The following is a 15,108-nucleotide window of genomic DNA, read 5'->3' on the forward strand; positions in this document are numbered from 1 at the left end:
ATATTTAGTGTTCTTGAAAAGCCATACTCTATTTTTAAACCCACGGGCTTTCAGAAGATAATTGTAAGACTTTTAGGGCACAGTAGTGTACTTTGTTTGCTGCTGCTGCTGCTAAGTTGCTTCAGTCGTGTCCAACTCTGTGCGACCCCAGAGATGGCAGCCCACTAGGCTCCCCCGTCCCTGGGATTCTCCAGGCAAGAACACTGGAGTGGGTTGCCATTTCCTTCTCCAATGCATGAAAGTGAAAAGTCAAAGTGAAGTTGCTCAGTCGTGTCCGACTCCTAGCGACCCTATGGACTGCAGCCCACCAGGCTCCTCCATCCATGGGATTTTCCAGGCGAGAGTACTGGAGTGGGGTGCCATTGCCTTCTCTAATTGTGTACACTTGCTGCTGCTTATAGCTTTTAGTTACACACACGCCAAATGTCTTTTAAAGCAAATTTTAGGTTTAGTTCAGCTTTATTTATATCCCTGTACAACATCCAAGTAAAATAAGAACTAATCTGTTTTCAGTAGATAAATAGGTAGGTGTTGCTTATTAAGCCTTTTTTTTTTTAAATAAAGGGAATTAAAATCATCTTTAGAGTTATTTTGCAGCCTTTGAAGTCCTTGACTTTTTAGAACACCAGTATTTTTGACAGCATGTGATAGAACAGTCTGAAACGTCTATTTAAAGGATTTAAATTGAAAACAACTTTCTGAAATGTAATGGGTTCTCTTAAAAATATTTGATATATTGAAAACAAATAATCAAATGATCCTGTGTTAAAACTGGCCATTGTAAATCAGTGAAAAGTGGCCTATGATTAGTAAAACTGAAGTCATTTTTTGACTTAAGAGGAATATTTGTCTTTAACGATTAAAATAAAAATTTTACTTTTTTAATCAAAAAATAAAATACTAAAAGAAAAAAATATCTTTCTTTGCAGAAAGACTATATATATGGCAAAACAAAATGAATAAGAATTTTATGAAACCTGTGTTTTTATAGTTAAAACTTATAGCTTACGATCTTATTATAGATAAGTTGTACAGTTAATGTTAGAACGTATGCTTTGTTAACGTTAGATTCTGTGGTTTCCTCTTTCACATTTAATCATGGTGGAAGATGAGTTAACCATTTGTACAGAAAGAGATGGTTTCCAGGATTGAGAAACTTGGTGCTAGTTCAAGGTGTTTACTTCACTGTAGTACTAATAGTGGTACAGGGGAAACAGATTCTCATGTAGAGCTTGTAACAGTCGTGGTTAAAAGTCATTTTCATTGTCCATTAAAGATTTCTACTCTGAAAAACAGAAAACTAGTTGGCAATCTGAATTAATTCCAATTCTTTGTAATTGGAAAAAGTTTAACCTAAGTTCTAAACTGTTTTAACAGTTTAAGATTTTATGTTAATAATGCTACCTGGTATTTTGATTTTGTATTTTCCCTTAGAAAAACTTAAGAATTTTATAAATATCATTTGGTTCCCACAGTGTTCTTATGAATATGCAATATATTTTTCTCCACTTATTCATTTGTCCAGTATTTATTGAGTTCCATAGTAACTGCCCAGACCCAGAGTAAGTGGCAGTCAACAAAAATTTTCTTGCTCTTATGAAATTTATAATCTAAACAGACAATTATACAACTAACTACTATGATTGTGTTAAATGCTAAGGATGAAAAATGCAGGTTGTTAGAAGAGCATAAGGAGACATTTAACCTAGTCTGGGTGTCTGAGAAGGCTTCTTGAAGAAATGAATTTTGAGTGAATTCTGAAGTATATTTGGTTTTATCACTAGCTTAAAGATATAAATCGTTTCATAAGAACAGTTGGAAACAGGTAATCCTAATACATCAGAAACTATAAAACAATTAGTTAGCAAGATTTTTCCAACTTTGGATTTAAATACCCCTAACTGAAATAACTGTCTCCAGTGCGACAAATAATTTGGTAGGACCCCTGGAAGCATTAACCCAAGATTTGTTCTCCACATAAGCAAAAAATTAATAAAACAACACACCAGATAACTGAGGGCATCCTAGATTGATTTGTTTATCCTCATGGATTTGTTGACATCCTAAACTTTGTTCAACACTTCAGCATCCCTTTCCTTGGTGATGAGTTTTTCTGATAGTACCAGTTAGCTTGTGTTTCTCCAGTATTTGGTCATCTAATGAGGGTAATAAAAAGAGTAAAATATAGGTCCTGCCACCCTGATTACAAATCGTGTTTTCTTGAGTGTAAGTTACTTCTTTAGTTAACATTCTTAATTCTGGAGTCAGATTGCTTTGTCTCAACTTTACCTGCCAAGACTTATGTTACTTTTTAAAGGCAAATGTTCTAAATGTCTGTGAATAATGAAAGAAAAACACTTATTTAATTTCTAATATTTATAAACAAAGGATTCCATGCTCTTAACACACAATCTGAGCACACCTTTGGGAAACACCAAAAAAATGAGAGATTTTGTTTTACAGCCTTATCAATGCCAAGTGTCTGAAAAAATCAGTTATATAATTAAAATAATAAAAGTTTGGAGTGTTAAAAATTTCCTATATATTTTTTTACAGTTGACTTGTTTTGACAGGAAGTTGCACATGTGTTAAAACTGTCCTTTCCTTCTCTAAGCTCTACTCTGCCACCTAGTGGTTTAACGAACTTTGCTCTAAATTTCCTGTGTTGACCAATGTCCCATCTCCCTCCCTTCTTAGCTGCTGCCTTCTCTCCCTTAATTACTTTCTTCCCCCATCTGTCTTTTCCTTTCTTTCTCTTTTGCTTGATGAAACCTGCGAAAACAAAATGTATTTCTCATTAATGGCAGTGATCATATCTCATTAATGTTTATCTATCTCTTAGCACAGTGAATGAATATGAATGTATTAGTCGCTCAGTCGTGTCCGACTCTTTGCCATCTTGGACTGTAGCTCGCCAGGCTCCTCTGACCATGAGATTTTCCAGGCAAGAATACTGGAGTGGATTTCCATTTCCTTCTCCAGGGGATCTTCCTGACCCAGGGATTGAACCCAGGTCTACCGCATTGCAGGCAGATACTTTATTGTCTGAGCCACCTGGAAGCCCACCCAGTGCCTCAGAAGATACTTGTTTTTATTGAATTATATGCATCAAAACAAAGAAACAAGTTAAATAACTTACCCAAGGTTATACAACTGGCTAGGAACTACCATGAGGATTCTGAAATATTCTGGCTTTGCTTCTCCACTGAAACTATGTTTTCTAAGTGATCCAGTGAGGGCTGGAATCGTAGTCATCACTACGTAGAGTATCTCTTTAAATCTTGACTTTTCTTAGGCCACCACCACCTCCCATGACAGATGCTGAGGGTTTGGATTTCACTCCTTCTGGAAACCAGCATAATTCCACACGTCACTACTCAAAGTCAGAGTCTTCTCATAAAGGTAAGACAAATGTATATGGTCAGCTGTAAGATCTTTTTTAATAATTGCCATGCTATAGTGGAAAAGCCAGGTGCTATATTATAGATCACTAGAGTGGAAAAATAAGTTAGTCTTCTTCTGAGCAAATCATTATATTACTCTTCATTTATTAGAGGGCTTCCCTGATAGTTCTGTTGGTGAAGAATCTGCCTGTAATATGGGAGACCATGGTTCTATTACTGGGTTGGGAAGATCCACTGGAGAAGATCATTATGTTCAGTTCAGTTCAGTCGCTCAGTCATGTCTGACTCTTTGCGACCCCATGAACCGCAGCACGCCAGGCCTCCCTGTCCATCACCAACTCCCGGAGTTCACCCAAACCCATGTCCATTGAGTCGGTGATGCCATCCAGCCATCTCATCCTCTGTTGTCTCCTTCTCCTCCGCCCTCAATCTTTCCCAACATCAGGGTCTTTTCAAATGAGTTGGCTCTCCGCATTAGGTGACCAAAGTATTGGAGTTTCAGCTTCAACAGCAGTCCTACCAATGAGCACCCAGGACTGATCTCCTTTAGGATGGACTGGTTGGATCTCTTTGGAGTCCAAGGGACTCTCAAGAGTCTTCTCCAACACCACAGTTCAAAAGCGCCAATTCTTCTGCACCCAGCTTTCTTTATAGTCCAACTCTCACATCCATACATGACCACTGGAAAAACCATAGCCTTGACTAGACGGACCTTTGTTGGCAAAGTAATGTCTCTGCTTTTTAATGTGCTATCTAGGTTGGTCATAACTTTTATTCTTCATTTATTAAAAAACAAAAAATGATTTAAAAACAGAAAGCAGACACCTTAAATTGAATGGAAGGTTTTCTGTGTGCACTTTAGTTGAGCTTTGAACAACACAGTTTTGAACTGCTCAAGTGTCCACTTTATACATGGATTTTTTTTTTCTTCCTGTGAAGAAATTCTTCTATAGTGAATACTGTAGTACTACACCATCCATGTTGGTTGAGCCAGCAAACAAATACACAGAGGGCCTCTGTAAATTGTACATGGGTTTTCAGCTATGCAAAGGGTCAGTGCCTCTAACCCCCTCTGCATTGTTCAGGGGTCAACAGTATTTATTTGCATATTCTCCAGGGAGAGTTCATAGCTTTTATCAGATTCTTAATGGGTAGCTATGTCCCCCATTTAGATCTATTGGACTTTTACTGTCCTGGCTATTGTTTCCCATCTGCCCATGACTCTCTCTTAATTAGATTAAAGTACACAGATACACATCACACATAAGAAAAATGGGGCAAAGAAAATGAGGAAAGAACATGAGATCTAAGTTGGACCAGATCTTTAAAATGAAAGGAATAATCAGGTCTGTCTCCTTTAGCAACGATGGGCATTGACTTAATGTGTAATTTTATGACAGTCATAAAATCAGATAATGAAAATGTAGTTTCTCATTAATTTGCTCTTCTAAAAATATAGGTGATTTTAGTGGTGTCAGCATTGCCAGGATTATATAAGTAAAATACATGAAAGCAGATTGCCATAGACTTCACAAATATTAGGTCTTATTGGTTGATGTTTTTTATTTTTTATGTTTTTTGAAGACTTCTTAGGCGATGTTTTCATTATCTTTTCCCAAATCTAACGATTACCTTTCCAAGCTTACTTAAAGTTTCGCGTCTGCAATGATATACAAGATACCAATGCACAGGTGCCGCTCCAGACCCATTAAATTAGAATTTTGAGGACACGTTTTTCCAGGCATTGTATTTTTTTTTAATCTCTCCTTATTATCCTCCAATTAAAAATAAAAATAATAAAAAGCTCTCCTTCTCCTGCTCCCCTATCATTCTGCCATTTATCCAATGTTGAGAATAAGACAAAAAAAGATTAGCAAAACAACCCATACACTACGATTTTCATCAGTTGGTAACCTTTTCAGCATCCCTTGTTTATTTCTTTCTCAAATATATACAAGCATTTCTTTTAGGAGGTGCATTCCTGTCCTTGCCATACATTTTATACATAATACTAAACCAACACATTGATTATGAATATAAGTACAGTTTCCCTAGGTACCTTTCTGCAGCAGATTGGTTCCAGAATTCCCGAGGATTTCAAAATCCCCGGATTCTTAAGCCCCTTATATAAAATGTCGTAGTATTTATATATGACCTACATACACCCTCCCCTAAACTTTAAATCATCTCTAGATTACTTATATTAATAATGTATAATACAATGTAAATGCTCTGTAAATACTTCAAACATATGTCAAATTCAAAACTTGAACTTTCTGGGATTTTTTTTTCTGAATATTTTCAATCCATGCTGGATGGAGAACCCACAGATACGGAGAGCCAATTTGTGTGCTTACAACCAAGAACAAACAAAACACGTGAACCATTTGAAATGCATAGAAATATAGATAACATTGTTTTATTTGAACAGGGAGAAAAACAGTGTCTCAGAGATTTTTTCCTTAATCGTTTTTCTTCCTTTTTCCTTCTCTCCTCAGGTTTCCATTATAAACCGTAAAAACCTAGGAATCTGCCTTGAAAACGGACTCACTGTAGCAAAATTACTGGATAATACAGAACACATTCCACGCTTATTTTTTTCTTCCTCTATTTTGTATTCCTGAGATTTATCCTCAAGTGTTTTTTGGACCATGAATAATTTTCATTCATTTAAAATATTTTGGTTATTCCTGATCACTTGGGCAGTACAAGAAAATCTAGCTTCTGAATATTGGCCGTCTCTATGCAGCATATGCTTCCAGGGGTATAGTATCTAAGAGCTCTATAAAATGCCATTTTCATTAGGTATGGTATTGATATTTAATGAATAGGCTTTACTTAGCAATTAGGATTTTGTGGAGGTAATGATCAAAGTAAAACAATGTTTGGATGCAATGCAGAATAAAAGAATATAAGAAATAGCTTTTTTGGTGCATCAGTGTATGATATATTAAAAGATAAGAGACTTTTGCTTTTTTTTTTTTTTTTTGCTATTCAGGGAAAGAAAAAAATCACAACCATAAAGTATTTAAAAAGAAAAATAAAAAGGAACAGTTGAATATGTAACTGACTATAAAGACTGTAGAGGTTTTATGTATCTTTACGTATCCTCCTGGGAAAATTGGCCTAGATGTCATTAACTAACACTGTCTCTGCCATTGCCTCCTCATTAGCAAGAATGCTGAAGCCTCTGTGCATTGAACCATTTTTTAGTATTTATTGGCAAAAATTTAATTCTAAGAAGTTTTAACTCAAGTCTGCAAGATCAATTAAAGATGAAAAATTTTGTATCCCTTCTCTTATTTTACATTTACATATAAAGCCAAGGGAATTAGAATTGGAAAGATGTTTATGTAAGTAATGATGCTGTCATTTTCTCTGGCTGTAAGATTGAATTTTTCCTCTTGCATATAAAACATAGCAGCATTGGTTGGCAACCTCTCAAAAAAATTTTGTGTATCTGTCAATAAGCAGATTAATTGGACTTGAAGTTGATAAAGTTCTTCATCCAAGTATTCGATCCTGCACATACGTTAGTGACACATGGGCGCTGGATTCCTTTGTGCCAGACCTTAAACCTCTCTTCAGGAAATCTGGAATTTTGTTAATCTTCTAGCCTCATGGAAATGCTTCTTTTTCTATACCAGTTAGTTAACATAAATATCAGTCATGCTGTATATTCAGCATATTTATACTTGAGAAAAAAGTTGTTAATCCATTCCTTTCTGGCTGGGAACTGCCTTCTGTTTGCCTTATCTTTTGAAATAGTCTTTCTAGTTGGGCAGTATTCATGAAGTTTTTTAGACTAGCTTCTCAGAGGATTTGGGTTTTTCATTTTGAGGAATAGCTTTAGTTTCATAGTTTTTGGATTGTATGAACTTAAGTAAAGGATACTTAAGAGTTAAGTTTTGAGAAAATAATAATCTAGAAATAAAATCCTTAAGGTTATAGTCATTTTGGAGAAATAGGGAAAGGAAAAAGAACAGAACTTTGCATGTCCAGGATGAAATGACTGAGGAAGAAAAATCTTCAGTTAAGTAGACTGCTGCTGCTGCTAAGTCGCTTCAGTCGTGTCCGACTCTGTGCGACCCCATAGACGGCAGCCCATCAGGCTCCACCGTCCCTGGGATTCTCCAGGCAAGAACACTGGAGCGGGTGGTTAAATAGACAAGAGGAGACCAAATGGAGGTCCTAACCTTAAATCAAATTCCAGAAGATGTTTTCAATATCAAAGGTTAGACCTTTTGATTCATAGTAATGCTATATTTTTCTTTGTCTGCCCTGTGATTTGCTTCATGTTTTTAAAAGTTTTTTATGGTAGCTTTAAAGAAAAGAAAAACAATGTATTTTTATTTGAAAATCAGGCAAATGGGCAACATCATTTGCCATATTTTTATTTTATAAATGTTTATTTTTCTATCTCATACAATGATCAGTTCTTTTCAAATTCTCCATTTATCCTCTCATGTACTACTTCATGCAATCATATTTATTACTGCAAAATGCTAACTGGGTGTATTTTACTCAAAAAATATCAGGTCACTTTACACATAACCAGGATGTTAGTGTTTCAGCTCTGTTAGTAAGTGACCAAGGGTAGTATTTCCCTCGTTACACACAATTCAGCATCTGTATTGAAAATTTGTTATTTTTTTTAATGTTTTTAAAAGATCAAAGTTTTTAAATATTTTAATTTAATTTTTTTTTGTAAAGCAAACACTTTTTAAGGAGTATCAGAGTAATTCTTTTCCTGTGAATAAGAAGACACATCAAACAACCAGTTGAATTCCTCTTAATCTCATTCAAATAGTTTAATTGTTAATTATTGTTAATTTTGAGACTGTAGAAGCAACTGTGTGTGTCCATGGAATTTTCCAGGCAAGAATACTGAAGTGGGTTGCCATTTCTTACTCCAGGGGATCTTTCCAACCCAGGGATCGAACCTGGGTCTCCTGCATTGCAGGTGGATTCTTTACCACTGCGCCACCTGAGAAGCCCCATTTAGAGGCAACTAGCACTTTATTTTAAGAAACTGCCAAACATCTTCACTGTGTTCTCTGCTTTCCACTTGTCATTTTTATATAAATATGGAAGCATTTATTTTATTTCTTTTCCTACTGCTGGAACACACACAGTTTAAATTTTAGATCCACAGTGTATTATGCTTTAATGTTGTGATGTAAAGTAATCGTTCTGGCCTTGGAAAATCTTCCTGTTTCCATACCTCTGTTCTCCCAGGGGCCAGACCCCATTAACATCAGCGTTACTGAATGAGCACAGTGTGTTGTGGAACCTTATCATGAGGCTGCTGGACATGGACACCCCATCGCCCCAACCTAACTTTTTGTAAGTCATCACCTGGAAGCAAGGTTAGAAAAGGGTCAGTTTAAATGTTCTGAGTTGAAAAAAATGTGACTGTATTGTCAAATTGTTGTTAGACATAATTTTATTGGGCGACTAGACGATTGCTTCACATGCTTTAAAATGACATTGAGATTTTTAGAAGGTGACTTTGCACACAGTGACTTAATATTTATCAAGTGAATTTACAATAACCAGCAGCAGACGAACTGCAGAAAAGACTTCATGGGTTTTGATCATAGGGAAACATCTGAAGTGGAAAAGATAGGGATAGATGCTCCCAAGAGGAAAACCTTTCTAGAATAGCAGTGGCCGCTTGTATCTAGATCAACATATTCCAAAAAGCAAAACCTTGGGCCTTGTGCTCCACTGAACTCACTTGAGAAAATTAGCAACCAGACCTGTTCTCCCTTTTTTCTTTGCGTGGCCTGCAGCAGAACTGGATGATGAATAAATCCGTTGCTGACTTTGTTCATACCTTTCGCATAATGTCGGGACTTTTTAGTATAAAACTAATGTTTATTAGTTTTATTAAATAATTGATAATTATTTTTCTTTAATTCTGTCAGATATTCTCTGAATTTTGTCTTGTGCCAAATTGCTCTTTAGAAACCCCTGGTATAATATGGTGCATTTAGTTTACCACATGAGTGGTTAACATTTTAGGGCCTTGATTTTTAATGAGTGTTGCCTTTATATAAAAATCATGTTGGGGGAGATTATTCATTTATTCAGTGTTTATTTTCTTGAAAAGTAACTGGTGATTGTAATGTCCTCAGCCTATTAAAGGCACGAGACTGCCATGTCAGCAGCTTTCTGAAGAACTGGGAACAAAACAGAACTTGCTCTCAAAGCCTCATTTCCCTTTGGTTTGTGTTGGGGACTTTAATGTAGAAACGGAACCTTCAGGTAGATCTCACTGTTACATAGTGTGTCATATTCTGATAACATCAGTTTTTTGGAACCAAACATACAAGAATCAAAACCTGCTGTTTGAGCAAAAAGGAAAAAAAAAAAAAGAACATTTGTAATAATACTTTGTCTACTGCTTACAGCTCAGAGTCAGAGAAGTGATTAGATAAAGTGATCCCATTTTTCCTTCTATCCGGTGGTGCCTGTGTCTTAAAGCCATAACTGCTGGTCTTCCTGGTGATAGGATCTTTTTTCTCCCTCGTCTGTTGTAGGTCAGCTGGGCAGGGAGAAGCACACCAGAGACTGTCCTGATAGTGCTGTGCGGGGTGCAGTGTCACCCAGGGTTCTCCAGGAAGAGTCTCTTTCATCCCTGGTGGTACATAAGATTATCAAAGGGAAGAGTTGAGGCTGCTGTTGCTCCTGCTGTTTAACTCTCATTAGAAATGGTAGATTTATTTCTGGAGAAGTCAAGAACAGAAGGGTAAAGAAGGAAACCCTCACTTGTACAGAGTCATTTCTCTTATGAGACTTACACTTAGGTCAGCAACGTCTGTGAGGAGCAGTATTGCCTTAAATTAGTTTGATTCTGACCAAGGTCAGTGTACTGTATTTCCTATAGATGAGTGACTGTCAACTCTCCATTGAGGTATCAAATTCACAGGTGAGCCCCAAACCTCCTTGTCATCAGACGTTTTGGACTTCCTCCCACCGAGCTATGAGTGACGTGCACACTGATAGGCGTGTCATTTCATTTCCAATTGCTTCTCAGTCTGTGAATGAGCAGTGGCATGATCAGGAAGGCTGGTGGTTGGAGAGTGAGAATTTCCTGAGCATATTCTTCAGGTGATCACTTCCTGAATAGCTGAGAGTTGACTGTCTTCATTTCCTATGGTGTTTGTGTAAACGATGTTTCCAAAGGTTCTGTTACACAGTGAAGTCAGTTATTCTGTAAAAATTTTGCTAACACTCTTATGTATTGAAATGCATACATACGTTAACAAAAAAGGAGAAAAACCAAGCAAAACAGAGACATTTACTCAAATGGGAGATTTGTTGATGTGAAAAGTGTTTCTATTTACTTTCAAGAGAAAATCAGAAAAACTTTTGCTAGGGCAGGGAAGACACCAGAGTGGTTTTTTAGGCTTGCATTTGATGCCACAGAGTAATACAATGTCATCTAAGTAATCATGTTGATTTGTGGAAATGTCTGGTCCTAAAGATCACTCTTTCTGCCCTTAAATATTTGTGAACACTGCCTAGAAATATGTTCCTAATAGACTTAAATGTTTTTGTGTATTCTCTGCAAACTAGAAAATGTTTCTCTGACTTTTGAGTAAATGTGCATAGCCTAAGGAGCCGGCACTGTGCTGATTTCAGCATTTCAGGTAAGGACAGAGTTAATTGTGTAACTTAGTGCCCCGTGACTCATTGCTGAGGTTCATATAGATAGAGTGGAAGAACTGAAAGACAGGGTCTGAGTGACATTTCCTTCACAGAAGAGCAAGGATTAAGGACAGCAAAGAAAAAGTTGAGAGGATATACTGTTACACCTCATATGCTTGGGAGAAGCTTTTGTTGCCCTGAGTTTCAGACCATCATTGGTAAAATAGTTTCTAGCTGTTAAATATAATGGGAAGGTTTTTGATGTTAGAATTTTTTAAATTTCTCATTGAATTAGCCGCTGGAATCCTTGTAGGCTATAACTTCAGGTTTGCCATCAACTGAAAGCCAAATGCCATTTCCCAGCAATAGCTGTATTTTCCACCTGCCTCTTGAAAGCAAGGTAGTATTTGTTCATGAAGTATTACGAGATGATAGGGTATAAAAATGATATTCCGAAGTGAGAATTCTCTGTAAATGTGGTTGTCCTTAAGAAGAATCCATCCCAACACAGTTGTATCTTGAAAGGTACTGAATTATAAAGTACAGGAGTTTTTCATATGAATCAAGTTGCTCAGGAAATTTGAGGTGTGCTGTCATTTGTCTCAAATTTTGGAAAAGTACGCTCTTGAGAGAGAGAGATTAATAACTGCACAGTGCCCAAAAGGTTTTGGATGCTTTGGTAAAAAGCCCTTTGACATTTGGAATGTGGATGTTTAAACAAGTGGAGTGTTATCCCAAGCACTTAAGGTTTGTAGCCACGCCCTAGGGGAAAGGCAGCTTTGACATAGTTTTCTCACAGAACCTTAATGGAATAGAGTTACTGGCCTCAGTTCAGAAAAAGAGGAGGCCACCTCAAATCACACGCCTGTCTAGAGATTAATGAAACTGAGAGACATTGTGGATGCCTTAAAGGTGACTGATTGGGTGCTGGCGGGTATGTGTGCATCCTTCTGGACGAGGCTTATGGAAACAGACTATTTCAATTCACCTTCGTACAGCACACATTCCTGCTCATGACCTCTTTGGAGAAAGTGAGAAGCGTGGTGCTGGAGACGTTCCTGTGTCTTGGGCGGCTGAGGTGGTGATGACTCTCCGGTACTCAGGCCTCCATTCAGTGCCACTTATACATCTCCATCTATTCATCTATGCAAGCTTGTGTTTCAGTGCTTCATTTTTTACACCTCGCATCCCATTTGATTCCTTTAACGTCAGGTTTAACATTGATATTATGAATAATTTTTAAACCAAAGTATTGTATAAGTCTGTGTGCTTGTATTCCTGAATGGTTGGAGGCAAACACCAACCTTGTCATTTTCTCTTAATAAAGTCATTCATTTGTTGCATCAATGGTCTCTGTCTCATGTTTTCTTTACTGCATTCAAGGACTTGGGGAGTTATGGGAACATTCATTTGTTTTTGTTTTTTCTTTATAAGGTTAACCCTAAAATGTCATTTAATGACAGCAGCTTTTTCTCTTACACTGGTTACTGTAACCATGTGTAACATTATACTGATGCCTATGTGCTGTGCTTAGTCACTCAGTTGTGTCCGACTCTGTGTGACCCCATGGGCTGTAGCCTACCAGAATCCTCTGTCCATGGGGATTCTGTAGGCAAGTATACTGGATACTGGAATGTGTTGCCATGCCCTCCTCCAGGGGATCTTCCCAACCCTGGGATCAAACCCAGGTCTCCCACAATGCAGGCAGATTCTTTACCGGGTAGGCTGCCCCTTCTCCAGGGGATCTTCCTGACCCAGGAATTGAACTGGGGCCTCCTGCATTGCTGGCAGATTCTTTACCAGCTGAGCTAGCAGGGAAGCGTATATTGATGCCTAGTACATTAACTCAATGTATTCAACTCAGTGTACTCAACAAGTGTTCCCAAATCTAAATCCATTAGAGAAGTGGCTTTGTTTTGTGTGTGGTGGTTGATAGCTTGGTTGATTTATTTGAGAGAAAAACAGATGAGTGAATGTTCACACAATAATCAGAGTGATTACACCCCGTGAGGCCAAAAACAGTCTGCACCACACATGTATTCCATGGATGTTGAAAATAGGCATCGATAATAACTACCATTTATTGAACATTTTAGCTTTATGAGGTGTGTTTCTTTATCTAATTTTGTTTGCTAGACCAGCCATGATGTGGAAAGTGATTCTGCAGAAATTCAGCTGGTTCCTTAAAGCTAAGACACTATTTTCAATGACTATTAAACTGATTTAAGAGAGATAACTATTTAGTTTCCATGGACCAGACCCTAGACTTCACTTTCTTCTTTGGCAAATGTTACAGGGAGTCTAAGTGATCTGCATTATGTATTTATACTACTGTGAAAATGTGCTAAGGAAACCCAATCCAAAATTGGAGTTGGGAAGCCACGAGAGGAGGGCTCTCACACGTCCCACGCGTTGCTGCTCGTGTAATTTAGCAGGAAGAAGGAAGATTTCCTCTCACTTGGCAACTCTAAGCTGCCCTATGCTTCAGCCAATGAGAAGACACCACCACTTTGAAATCTCATTCTCCTCAAACTTTCGTTTGAGACAGCCCTTCACTTTGTTCTCCTGACTTGCTTATGTTTCAACATAGCTTGCTTGTCCCAAATTGCAAGTCCTTTCCCCAAATACACTCATTTTTGCCTAAGCAAAATTGCTCTTCGCTCTGTTTTAACACCGTGTCAGTGCCAGACACCCAAGGAGCACCAGTGATGTGCAGACATTACTCTCCATTTTTTAAGTTGAAGAAATTCAGTGTGCTGATTCAGCCTTCATTTTCTAAAGAATGGATGAAGCTTGGTAGGGATAAAAGTGTGCACTCTAGAAGACAATTAAAACTTTAAGTACATAATTAAGGTAACTTCCTGTAATCTGCAGCAGGAGGTACCCAATATTCTTGGATAGGTCTTGTGCATATGCATGGATCTGAATGTCAGGTTCTGGCCATGTGGTGTGGAGAGGAAGCACACGAGACACCCCCCTCCTTTAAAGGCATCAAGAAGAACCATAGCCACCTCCTACACTGGAAGTTTGGAGACATCTCTGAGAGGACTTTGGGCTACGCCATGTCATAGGGTAGGGATTTGAAAAAATCTCACCCACATATCAAGAGGCAGAAAGATCATGTGTTTCCTCCCTGTTATATCTGAGTCACATTCTTAAACAAGAACTGAACACTGCAGCAAAGCCATGACTAAAGAAATCACCAGGAGTAAGGAGACCTCCTGGGTCCCAGTCCTGGCTTTGCTGTGAACTTGGTTCAGGGCCTTGGGGCACCACTTAATCTTTCTACTGATAAACTTGTTGCAGTGAGGGTTGGTAATCTGTAAGTACTCCTGCAGTTGTAACATTCTAGGATCCTGTCAAGATGTGTAGGCTTCCTTTAAGATGCTCCGGAAAGAAGAATCTCATGCACTACTAGGGGCCTGGAAAACCACAAACTTCCTAGGCATTCATTTGAAAGGCCTCATTTCTGACCTTGTATCCTTTAAAAAAAAAACTGTGCTTATTTTTGACAAATATATGTTTAAGAGGTACAGTGTGATGTTCTGATGTACGTATACACTGTGAAATGATTATCACAATCAAACTAGCATAACCATCACCTCTCATAGTTACCTCTGTGTGTGTGTGTGTGTGTGTCTTGAGAACGCTTGGGATCTACTCTTATAGCAAATCTCAGTATGGAGGTTCCTTACAAAATTAAAAAATAGAATAACTGTTGTTCAGTCACTAACTAGTGTCTGACTCTGCAACCCCATAGACTACAGCACATCAGGCTCCCCTGTCCTCCACTATCTCCCACAGTTTGCTCAGACTCATGTCCATTGAGTCAGTGATGCTATCTAATCATCTCATCCTCTGATGCCTTCTTCTGCCTTCAGTCTTTCCCAGCATCAGGGTCTTTTCCAATGAGTCAGTTCTTCACATCAGGTGGCCAAAGTATTGGAGCTTCAGCTTCAGCATCAGTCCCTCCAATGAATATTCAGAGTTTATTTCCTTTAGGATTGACTGGTTTGATCTCCTTGCAGTCGAAGGGACTCTCAAGAGT

The 15,108-nt window shown here is 37.9% G+C and overlaps 1 protein-coding gene across 3 annotated transcripts in view; it reads left to right on the plus strand.

Moving 5' to 3' along the window:
• Positions 1–6,325, plus strand: part of CCDC50 (coiled-coil domain containing 50) — an 80,188-nt gene extending 73,863 nt beyond the window's left edge. For all 3 annotated transcript variants that reach the window (XR_015133981.1, XM_086319608.1, XM_086319616.1), the window contains 2 exons: positions 3,296–3,402; positions 5,903–6,325. Coding sequence is in view for 2 of the 3 variants with exons in the window: in XM_086319608.1 (XP_086175734.1) it covers positions 3,296–3,402; positions 5,903–5,922 (127 nt within the window). In the remaining variant the exon portion in view is untranslated. The remainder of the gene's footprint in view (positions 1–3,295; positions 3,403–5,902) is intronic.
• Positions 6,326–15,108: the final 8,783 nt, after the last annotated feature.

The sequence above is a fragment of the Bos grunniens genome, chromosome 1 (assembly GCF_055505025.1).
Source record: "Bos grunniens cultivar Pamir isolate PY7600 chromosome 1, Bosgru_T2T1.0, whole genome shotgun sequence".
Taxonomy (NCBI): Eukaryota; Metazoa; Chordata; class Mammalia; order Artiodactyla; family Bovidae; genus Bos; species Bos grunniens.